Source organism: Elaeis guineensis, chromosome 12 (assembly GCF_000442705.2).
Source record: "Elaeis guineensis isolate ETL-2024a chromosome 12, EG11, whole genome shotgun sequence".
Taxonomy (NCBI): Eukaryota; Viridiplantae; Streptophyta; class Magnoliopsida; order Arecales; family Arecaceae; genus Elaeis; species Elaeis guineensis.
In genome coordinates, this window is record NC_026004.2 from 13,819,205 (window position 1) to 13,831,038 (window position 11,834).

General features: G+C 37.1%; 1 protein-coding gene across 1 annotated transcript; it reads left to right on the plus strand.

Moving 5' to 3' along the window:
- Positions 1-1,022: 1,022 nt before the first annotated feature.
- LOC105055093 (3-dehydroquinate synthase, chloroplastic) lies at positions 1,023-8,179 on the plus strand. Its single transcript, XM_010936806.4, has 8 exons — positions 1,023-1,469; positions 1,571-1,721; positions 1,815-1,982; positions 2,070-2,296; positions 3,754-3,877; positions 7,478-7,540; positions 7,628-7,771; positions 7,879-8,179. The coding sequence occupies exons 1-8, from the start codon at positions 1,141-1,143 to the stop codon at positions 8,008-8,010; spliced, it is 1,338 nt and encodes a 445-aa protein (XP_010935108.1). The 5' UTR covers positions 1,023-1,140; the 3' UTR covers positions 8,011-8,179.
- The last annotated feature ends 3,655 nt before the right edge of the window (positions 8,180-11,834 follow it).

The following is an 11,834-nucleotide window of genomic DNA, read 5'->3' on the forward strand; positions in this document are numbered from 1 at the left end:
TTTTACCATAAGATACTCAGATTTTAATCCTTCATGAAGATAGTGATGAAGAAAAATCATCGTTTTGACCTTATCCTAATTGGATACTTTATTTGCTTCTTTAATTGTGTCTCCAAGACCCATAGCATGAAGATGAATTTTAGCATCTAGTATCCATGATAGATAATTCTTGTCCATAATATCAAGAGTCACAAATTCAAGCTTTGCAAAATTTGACATGATGAAAACTATCATAGGATATAGCAAATAAATTAAAAAAATAAATATTCAATATAATAATGATTTAATAATTATGAAATTATTAATCAACATATAATAAAAAATGAATGCAAGTATTAACAAATTAATAGATAATGCATTCTTTTTTTTTGAAAGATGGTTAACTTTCCAACTTACCTTTCATCAAATAAAGATTATTTTAATAATTTTGAATATTATTATATATAATTAAGAGACAAAAATTTTTGATGGACATGAAGCAAAAATTATAATTTAAACGTATACATCTACTACTATAATAAGTTTGTACCAAAGAATTTAATGAAATTAAAATTATCTGAAGAAATAGAGCTCTACTTATAGAAGCGATGAAAAGATAATATCAAAATTTAACAAATTCGAGCATCATGCTGATAATGTGCTATAAAATATAACTAAAAAAGTAAATTGAAATTAAAGATAAAGAGGATGAGAGAAATAGAGAAGCTTTTTTTATTTTATTTTCAAGTGCATGCATTATGAATTATATGATCTCTATTTATAGGCTCATGTTTATAAGTAGTTGTATTTATAATAAATTAAAAATAAAGAGAAAAATTAAATACATGGGATGTTATGGATTTGGGAGTTGAAGGATGCCAAAGGATATCCACAAACATAATATTCATAACATCTGTTTCTTTTTTTCTTTTCTTTTTTTGATTTTTTTTTTTTTTGAATTTTTTCGCATGCGTAACATGGCCGTTCCCCGCACGTGCGGAATCTTCACGCGCGCCCATGTGCGCTACCAACCCACCTCCATCCACCAACCCAGCCCCGGCCCAGCCAAGAGAGAAGCGATGGTGGGCGCCGACGACGACGGAGGCCATCTGCAACCCCTTTCCCGTCCTCTCCCCCAAATCCTAACCCAATTTCTGATCCATGGCGGTATCCACTTCTTCGATCACTCTCCGTTCGTTCCCCAAGCTTCCCGCCGCCACCCGCCTTCCCGGGTCGGTCTCCGGCCACCGTGCTGTCCTCCTTCTCCGCCGCGGCGAGTTGGACCTCCCCTTCCTCGCTTCGTCGTCGATCTCCCTGCGGTTCGCTCGGAAGCGCTTGAGGATCTCCGCGAGCACCTCTCCGGTGATGGAGGAGGTGCCGTGGAAGGCGGATTCCAAGGTGTCCACGATCGTGGAGGTCGATCTTGGCAACCGGAGTTACCCGATCTACATCGGCTCCGGCCTGCTCGACGAACCCGATCTTCTCCAGAGGTACTCGTCTCGCTTAATCCGATCTTTTGTCTGTTTTCCTCGCCTGGATTGTCGGATTATTGTTCTCTTAGATGATATCCGAAGTTTGCCCCCTGAATTAGGCATGTACATGGAAAGCGGGTTCTGGTGGTAACTAACACCACGATTGCGCCACTGTACCTTGACAAAGTTATCAAAGCGTTGACTCATGGGAATTCCAACATTTCCGTTGAGAGTGTGATCTTACCTGACGGGGAAGCATACAAGAACATGGTTGGTCTATTGGAAAAACCTCTCCTTTTGTCTTTTGATCGTTTGGGTTGCGATATAAGTATTGTAAACCAGTTCTTCGTGGGGTTCCTCTAGGAAACATTGATGAAAGTCTTTGATAAGGCCATAGAGTCCAGGATGGATCGGCGTTGTACCTTTGTGGCACTGGGTGGTGGAGTCATCGGTGATATGTGTGGTTTTGCTGCTGCTGCTTTTCTTCGTGGGGTTAATTTCATTCAGATTCCAACTACTCTAATGGCTCAGGTACTCTGGGATTTAGTCTGTATGCTGAAGTAATTATTTACTTTTAAGTGGATAATATCAGAGAAAATTGATGCTTTTGTAATCTAGGTGGATTCATCAGTTGGGGGGAAAACTGGAATAAACCATCCATTGGGGAAAAACTTGATTGGTGCCTTCTACCAACCACAGTCTGTACTTATAGACACGGACACTCTAAATACATTGCCTGATCGGGAACTGGCTTCGGGTATAGCAGAAGTTGTGAAGTATGGGCTCATCAGAGATGCAGAGTTTTTTGAGTGGCAAGAAAAGAACGTACAGGCACTGCTAGCAAGGTATGATTATAAAATAAATATATTATGTTTATTGCAAATGAGTAGTGATGCTTGCAAACTAGAATAAGTTAAGATGCTTTGCGATGGGTGCTGACTTATCTCCAACATTAAATTTTCCTTCATACCATTTTCTGATTTATATTTGGTAAATAGTCTGGATCCAGAAATGGAGTTACACATACAGTGTTACAGTCAAAGGGATAGAGCACAAACTAGAAAAGCAAAGATAATCCCATCATGAAGATATTATCTGGTGATTATTCTACTTCTATACAACTTTTATGCGTTGCTGTCATGCATGTTCACCTTCTATGCCTAATTATTTCAATGTGTTGTGAGACATAATTGAAATATCAACAAAAACTACTTCAAGTCCTTGAAATGCAATAGTTTTGTGACTTTGCCCAATTTAGCTTCACTTGAATTACATTTTACTATAGATCCCTAGACTAGCTTGATCCTTGTTGATGAACGAGACATGAAGAACAATACCTTTACAACTAGTCTCCAGTTTCTGCGGTGCTCGCATACCATCATCACCTTTTTGAACATTGTTCCCACCAGTCAATGTTAGAAGTTATGATTTATGACCTATGAGAATGTGATTATCTAGGACATGCTTGTGTATCAATACCCATCAAACAAAATTTCAGAGCCAACCTAAAAAATATCCACAAACATAATTCAAACTTTGCTTTAAAAGATATCAAACTTCAGCAAACTCTTTTCTACAACAGTTAAATCCATTGGACCTAGTGGAGGTTTATTTGACTTCCATGTAAATTCAGGAGTGACAGTTCTGTCGTAAGACATTATGAAAAGCTCTTACTCCAAAAGCTTAAACTTTAAAGATCTTTTAGGGAAGCCAAACCATCATGAATGTTGTTTGATAGAATGTGTGGTCATTGGAATTGCCTTGTGGAAGTGTGCCTTAAGCTTTTTAATACTGTATATAACCCCCTTTAGGTTCAAAAAAGCATGTGAAATAAATTGACAAACAAGCTAGGATAGCCACTGAGTATCTTCTCCTTTGCCAGTTAGGAGCATTTTCACAAGATAAACATCACAGGCTGTTCACATTCTGACATATCTTTCGTTACCAATATAACTATTTTTCTCAGTTCTGAAACTTTCAATTTCATCTTCTACAACCAGTCAAATCTTGCATATTTGTCACGTTTGCTGTGAAACCTTTGTCAAAGTTACTTTTCTTTTTTTAAAAAATTGTTGTATGCCAAGCAGGATTGATTATAGCAAATCATGCTTTATCTATCTTGATACTATAAAATCTTTCCACTAGCCCTTTCCATCAGTTTAAATTTCAGCATTTGTCAATCAACAGAACTAGAAAGGCTGAAAAGAAGTTATGTTGCGTAAGTAGACTTTTCTGTGCATCTATTTCAATAATAATGAACTTCATTTATTCGTTAGTTCTTATATATACATGATTGTTGCAGAGACCCAAGTGCCTTAGCATATGCTATCAAGCGATCATGTGAAAACAAAGCTGAAGTCGTTGCTTTGGATGAGAAGGAAAGTGGATTGCGGGCAACCTTGAACTTGGGTCATACATTTGGTCATGTGAGTGTTTAGTTGCCCACCAATGTTCTATGGATCTTTTGTTTCGTTTACTTGTTCACCTTATGCTCATTTTTTTATTTCTGGCTGTTCATATGTCATTTCATGTGCTAAATTTGCATTTCCAGAATCTAGTAGATTATGCTTAATTCTGTCCAATGAACATATGCTTCAATATATGTTACTTAACATGTCAAGCTAGTTAAACTGGCAGTATTCTGTTAATTACTTTTCCATTTTTCCCCTTCCTTTGCTGTGTTTCTGTCAATTACTTTCACTATTAACAGAAATTGGAATTATATATCATACCTAAATATGGATCTTTTCTTTCCTCGGCAAATAAACCTCAAGCAGCCCTAACCTTCTTGGTCTATGTCAAATTGGAGAAAAGATACAAAAGCATATATTATATGGATTTTGTGCAAAGACTTTAATGGGGTAAGTGATGGACAGGAGATTCCTTGGTACTTACTTTCATGATTTGGACTGCTCAGGAGAACACAAATATAGATAAGATTGTATCTTATGGGATTAGGGTAGGGTGACCAAAGTGGACATATACCTACATGTGTTGTCTAATTGTTTCTTGTTAGGGAGACTTTGTGGTAATTTAGATAACTTATGGTGAGCTTCTGAGTGACACTGCATATTCTATTATTTCATATAATGTTGTACTGTTTTTCGTTCAATTGGGACGTGGGTAGAATTTTTGGAGTTCATTGTCTCATATAGGGCTGCTCTGAGAAATAGTTCAGCCATGGTATCTTTAGAAGAAATAAATATGGAGATGTGTCCATCCAAGGTAGGTGGAGAGAAAAGGGGTAGTAAATCTTGATGCCTATAAAGCATAACAGAGGAGGTATTATAAGACAGAGGTGAGTGCAGCCCTTGAGGACATACTATTACAAGTTAAGATAGTATTTAAGTGGGTGGTTTGCTTTTTTTTTTTTTAAATTAAAAACTTTTCCTTGGCTCAGTGCTTTCTAGCCAATTCCTTTTAATTTTCTCCTGCATTTTCGTTTTTTTTAATTTTAAGTGAGGAAAATGGGAAGCCTGTTTCACAAATTAATTTTTCATGGGTTGAATTAAACTTAGTGAAATGAAATCTGATAGGGCTTCATAGAATTAACATTTATGAGTCTAGGCTGACTGCTGATTGGGTTAAAGTGTATAGAGTTCAAACTTGGTATATTTGGGCTCAAGCCTGTTCAAATACAAAATGTCGGTTGAGCTTGTCTTTCTTTTATTTATTTTTTTGTTATTTTAGCTTAAAAAACAATTTATAGGCTTAACTTGTTTTGTTTGAAACCTGGCCACAACGTGTCAAACTCCAGAAGTTTCCACCTAATGTTGGACTTGAACATGTTCCCTAAGTGACTCTGATCATATTCAACCAACTGCAGCCCCTTCAGACTGACAATATCATTCAAGTTTTAATCAATTTTTACTTTACCTTGATAATTAAACCTTTTTTTTCACTTGTTGCTTAAAAAAAATTGTAATGAGGAAAACGAGGATGTAACTTTCTTCATAATAAAGTCATGCCATGTAATAAAGTAATTATGGAGGGTAAATCAAGAAATGCTACATCTGAGGGCTTGGAAGGAGGTGCGGAAATAGTTTGACCTCTAATGTTGAGGACACTTGAAATATGGCTTCTTCTTTCATATTTTTTATTTTAGATTCCAAGCCTGTAACGTAATATCACTTTTTTAAATAAAATATTAGCCAGTTATCAAGAAGATAACCAAGCTCATTTTGAAGTCTTAGCAATTACTCGGCGCCACCCAAATCTGATGCTGGTATATGGATCTATTTGTCCTGATCCACTGGTGTCATAGAAGGTCAAAAATGTGTATTTATTAATCTTCTTGTTATTTGTCAAGATGTGGGAGCAGGCTCTTGGTATATGGTTGTTGCTGCTTGACCATTTACCATTATGCTAATTCATTGTTAAAAGCAGCCTCTCTAAAGCAAGGATTTGAGTACCTGCCTGTACCGGCCAATATCAGATCATATTGATAAGGAATTAGTACTGGTATGCCTCTTGTACCGATACTACGCAACATATGTGCAGCAGCCTCATCCTTTTCCATGCCAGAAGCAGAAGGTGTCCTATATGCTGGTATGTAGGCACAACCAAGGTTGCAATACCAATGCTTTAAACCTTGCTCTGAAGTTTCCCTCTAAAGTATTTACTACTAATTATACTGATTAATATATGCTTTTCTCTAACAAAAGCTGCATAAGCTTTACAAATTATATGGCAATTAGGTGTGTTCATAGATGAAAGCTGCTCCACTAATTTTATAATTTTCTTTCATTATTAAAATATATAACTGAATCTTCAGTCTGTTGCAGTCAAAGTGAAGAAGTCAATATGACAACTCTAAACAGTGTCATAATATGAGCTGAAAATGGATTGTGATATTGTGCTTTGCAGAAAATATGATATTAGTAGAACAGGTTTTTAGTTTATGCAATACACACTGGTGGACATGAATCATCCATCAAACTGATTTAGGGTGTGTTTGGCGTTGCTTCTGTACCAAAGAAAAAGGGGTCATTTTCGAAAATTAGATTCATTTAGGTTCTTACCTAAGGAGTACTTGTTGTATTTGGTGTTTGCCAATCACATTTGTATAACTACCTTTTGTAGATGGGCCTACCATATTTGAAAGACGTGGGACATTCTCATAGAAGAAGCCAGAATTTAGTTTTTGTACCTTCTCTCAAAGGTGCTTTTTGACTTTTGCGCCATGTAGAAACACTTCTTAGTTGATATTGTGAAATACTTAGGGCATGTTTGGATGATTGGGCTGAAAATTCCATTCAATTCATGGATAGGGCCGGTACAGTCTGTTGGATAATAGGATTTCCGGTTGGGCCAGGCCTATATTCATAAGTATCTAGGAGTGGTTTTGGAGTGGGCTGGTCTGAAACCCATAGGAACAGAAAAAAAGACCTGCCTTCACAATTGGTAGGGCATATTGATATTTAATGGATGATGGTTTGGTAACACAAATATCATATTTTAAAGGTGTGCAGCCGATATATAACTTCCTCTTGCTTCTCAGTCTGGCAACCATGGCGCCAGCTATAAAGGATGCAACAGTAGCATCACACATTAGCCGTGTAACTTTATTGTGTTGAGATTTGTGTTAGACTAGCACTGCTCGTGTTGGATATAACTTTGAAAGAAACCATTTCACCCAGTGGTTGTGTACTAATTAGTCCATCTCCCCAGATCTACAATTCAAACTTCAAAGCTTGCTCTTCATGGTGCAGATTGAAACTCTAAATCATGGCTTTTTATCAAAAAGACGTACAGTATCTTTCTAAGGGTTGTTGAAGTCTTATATGTTCCCACTGACCCAAATATCTGGGAAGTTTTTTCTTTTAATTAAGTGCTCATATTCTGCAACTTTGATTGTCCTTTTCGTTTGAAGGTTTACTGACCACATGTAACTGAGAAATGATTATGCTTTTATTTAATAAAGTTTGTTCCTCTTTCACTTTCATGCTTTAACCTTCATGTTGTGCAACTTCCAATGTTATTTATTAAGATGCATGACATTCTCATGTTGATATTTCTCATTTTAGGCTATTGAGACAGGCTTTGGCTATGGACAGTGGCTCCATGGGGAAGCTGTTGCGGCTGGAATGGTGAGACAGACACTGCTCTTTGATTCTTATTATTGTAAAGCAGTAAAGCAGTTGTGTTAAATTAAGTTGTTTGGTTTTCATTTGTAGGTGATGGCAGTTGACATGTCCCATCGCCTAGGCTGGATTGATGATACAATAGTAAAGCGGGTCCTTAACATCCTACGGCAGGCTAAGCTTCCAACAACACCACCTGAGATGATGACAGTGGAGAAATTTAAAACTGCTATGGCGGTAAGTGATAGATATTCTTCTCCATTTCTAATGGAAATTCTTTTGAGAGACAAAATGATTCTTCTGGCAATTCTTAATCATAAAATTTGGATCCACGAGGGTTGTAGGTTGATAAAAAGGTGGCTGATGGATTGCTAAGGCTCATCCTTCTTAAAGGACCTCTAGGCAATTGTGTTTTCACTGGCAATTACGACAGGAAGGCCCTTGATGACACTCTTCATGCCTTTTGCAAGAGCTGAAGCTTTGAGCTGAAAATTCAAGACAAGTTCTTTTTGTACCAACATGATCTGGGATTTACGTTTTAGGCAAATTATTGTTTTAGGGGTGCCAATAATGTTCTGAATTCATTGTAAAGCTCCTTTGAATGATTTGGAATAATTTATCTTATTTAGAAGCTGTGTTTTTGACTAGGTCTGTTTATCAATTCTCTCACTTTCCTCACCTATTTAAATTATGGAATGGAACTCTTGAGTGTGCATAAAACGAAAAGAGGGGACGCTGCTGAGATTCATGCTTTAAATGAGAGGGAGATGCCTCCTGAGGATTATAGAGATTTCTTTCCTTGGTCAGATGAGATTTAATTGTAATAGATAGAATATGTTCAGCTATTGTATTTAGATTTCACAAGGGTGAGAACGATCAATGCAGAATCAAAATATCTCTAATCATGGTTTGCTATTTTGGTACCAGATCCTATATTGATAATATTTTATTATGGTATTAATATATGATTTGATACAGTATGATAGTATCGTAGATAATATGTTATATTGATACAGTTTGATATATTCTGTATCGGATAGTATAAGTGGTTGGTTAGTTCATTAAATTTCATCTCTATGCGCGCATGTACGACGCGCACGTGTTCATGTTTAATCGAAGTTTTTGTGTTTGGCTATATTTGGAACTCTGCCTGTGAATTTTTGCCAACATAAATGTAGAAATTGAGTTTTCTTAGTTTAATTAATTCTTTATATTATCAGAGGGGAAGTTGGAAGTTGCAAAAGGAATCCTGCAACCTTTACAGGTGGCTTCTGATAAGTAGAGCATGTCCTGCTGATTTAAGAACGCAACTCTTCCCATTATTCACTTTTTTCATTACACGTTTCCAACAAATTTCATTAGTGATCTACATGGCAGCATGGATTGCGTAACTGAGTGCAATACATTTACATTTCAAACGGCTGGCATTAAAATAATCACATCATCTTCTGTCACATCAACCAACATGACAAGGAGTTCTGGCACATCAACCAACATGACAAGGAGTTCCGGCAGATAGGATTGCTTTCGTTGAAAAGGACTGGCCTGGTACCTTTATCAGAGGCACCATGCGGCAGCCACAGTATGATTATAATTTGGTCATATCATTTATTTTACTCTCTTAAAATAGGGATGAGTTTTGATCATTGTTTTGTTGAAGAAAAAAAATATAGAGGCCCGGATTTCAGGCTTTCAGCAGGGAGGAAGTCTAATCTTTGATACCTTAATCCCCAAAGCAGGATTGAAGGCTACTATCATATATGTTGAGGGCGACTCTCCTATGATGATTGGATGGATTTGTAAAGTATTTAGAGATTGCCAAGAGAAGATACATTATTTTTTGTGAGGCACATCTTTCGTGAGATAAATGGAGCTGAGGATAAATATTTTGGTGAGGTAGACCCGACTTAACATTTTTGAAATAATTTATCTTTTTTAGGAATATATTCATATTAGAATCGATCTTAGCAAAAAAATAAAACAATACTAATAATAATATAGCATAAATTAACTTTATTTTAGAGGGCAAATATCCCTTCTTCTTTACTATACATCCGTGAAAAAACTAATTAGTGATCATAGTCATTGTGTTTTTACAGATAATCACATATAGTCTTCGGGCTCGATGCTCCCGATGCCCATCCCGCAACAGTCTTCCCTGCAAGGGAGCGTACTGCTGCAGGTAGGGGACAGATTGCCACAGACGGCGCCATCTGTTGAGATCTACTGCCCTTAGTACGGAACCATCTCCTTCATCCAATCGTGAAGTATTATCCGCTTTGGGACGAGATCCGAACCTTTGATCCGGTATCATCCGCCCCTCACGGTTTTGCCCCCAAAAGGCGCCTCACGTGGGAGAGGAGGAACTCACACTAATAAATAGTAGGCTCTCTTGTATGTTTCTGGTATGCGACTTTCGGGCTCGATGCCCCCCGATGCCCATCCCGCAACAATTTGCAAACCGAGACTTGCTAATTACATCGAGAAGTTTAGTTAAACCTGTTCACATCTTTAAAGTCCATACATTATTGTGATTGGTATTCATTTAGTGCTAAGCCTTTCATTTTCTTCCAGCTATGGAAATTTAAATTTCAACGGACACATCAAAAATCACACATAGAAAAGAAACTAGCATGCTCTCCTAAAGGCGGAGCAAGCGGCGGAGACTATTGGTGGCGCCGATGTCAATGCCGCCACCACCTTCCACGGCCTCAATGACACAGGATGCGGCTGGGGCAGCAGACTTCGGCCTTGGAAGAGAGAATCTCGGCAATGGAAGGCTGCTTGGCGGAGGCGAGATCGAGTAAACCGATTCCACGACATCCTCCCTTTCCTCTTGTTCTTCTTCCGATGATTCTGCCTTGGATTTCTGGTCCGTTGCAAGGATGGTGGCTTTTCCGTTCTTCGGCTTTGCCGAGGGCCTCGACTTCCTCTGATGCTGTTGCTGATTGAATCTGGTGGTCGTGGCAGTCTTCTTGGCTGGCGACAGAATCTGTGTGGATTTTGTGTCAGGGAGAGGAAGGAGGGCGGGCTGACGTAGAGAAGGATAAGCAAAACATGGAAGAGAATTATATGGTGGAGGATGTGACACTAATGGCCCCAAACTTCCATTCAAAAAGTGATGGTGGCTCAAAGGAAGGGAAGAATTAAAAGATATGAACATAGATCTTCCATTAACGTTGGCAATTCTTGTTGGATTCAAAGGAGAATGTTCCATAGCGACTCTCTTATATTTTTTTTTTCCCCCCTTTATTTTCCTTTGAAAAACTCTGTGTTTTTATTTAGAACTACACAACAAAAAAACTCAAAAGATTCACAGAATAGAAGGAGATCTAAGAGATCTAGAGGATCAAAATTACGTTGAAAGATTTGAGATATGTTAGAGAAAATTAGGTAGAACCTGATCACAGTCTTAACAAATGAACCTGATTGAAAGCCCAAACTCTTTTACCAAGCCTACCTTATTTACATATTACGAAGGATAAAAGAAATAAGACAGGAGAGGAACGAAAACTCAAGATGTTTCGTATCTAGTTATCTTTCTGCGATGAGAAGAAAACAAATGAAATTAAAAGGAAATGAACAACAAAGATTCTATGATATCCTATAAAACAAAGTAAGATGAGAAATAAGTATCGAGAGGAAAAACAAGGATTAAAAAGTACTGTATGCGGATGGATTTATCTCAAACGCAAAAGATTCACAGAATAGGAGATCTAAGAGATCTAGGGAATCAAAATTACGTGGAAAGATTTGAGATATGTTAGAGAAAATTAGGTATTACCTGCTCACAATCTTAACAAATGAACATGATTGAGAGCCAAACTCTTTTATCAAGCCAATCTTCTTTACATATTACGGAAGAATAAAAAAAAAAAAGACGGGAGAGGAAAGAAAACTCAAGATGTTTCGTATCTAGTTATCTTTCTGCGATCAGAAGAAAACAAATGAAATTAAAAGAAAATGAACAACAAAGATTCTGTAATCTCCTATAAAACAAAGTAAGTTGAGAAATAAGTTTCGATAATCAGAGGAAAAACAAGAGTAAAAAGTACTGTATACCGATGGATTTACCTCAAACTCAAAAGATTCACAGAATAGAAGGATATCTAAGAGATCTAGAGAATCAAAATTACGTGGAAAGATTTGAGATATGTTAGAGAAAATTAGGTAGAACCTGCTCACAATCTTAACAAAAGAACATGATTGAGAGCCCAAACTCTTTTATCAAGCCTATCTTCTTTACATGTGACGAAGAATTAAAAAAAAAAAAAAAAAAAAGGACAGGAGAGGAAAGAAA

Coding starts and splice junctions, on each gene's coding strand:
- LOC105055093 (XM_010936806.4), top strand. CDS start 1,141: ATGGCGGTATCCACTTCTTCGATCACTCTCCGTTCGTTCCCCAAGCTT. Junction 2,297..3,753: donor GTACAGGCACTGCTAGCAAG/GTATGATTATAA, acceptor TGATTGTTGCAG/AGACCCAAGTGCCTTAGCAT. Junction 3,878..7,477: donor TGGGTCATACATTTGGTCAT/GTGAGTGTTTAG, acceptor TTCTCATTTTAG/GCTATTGAGACAGGCTTTGG.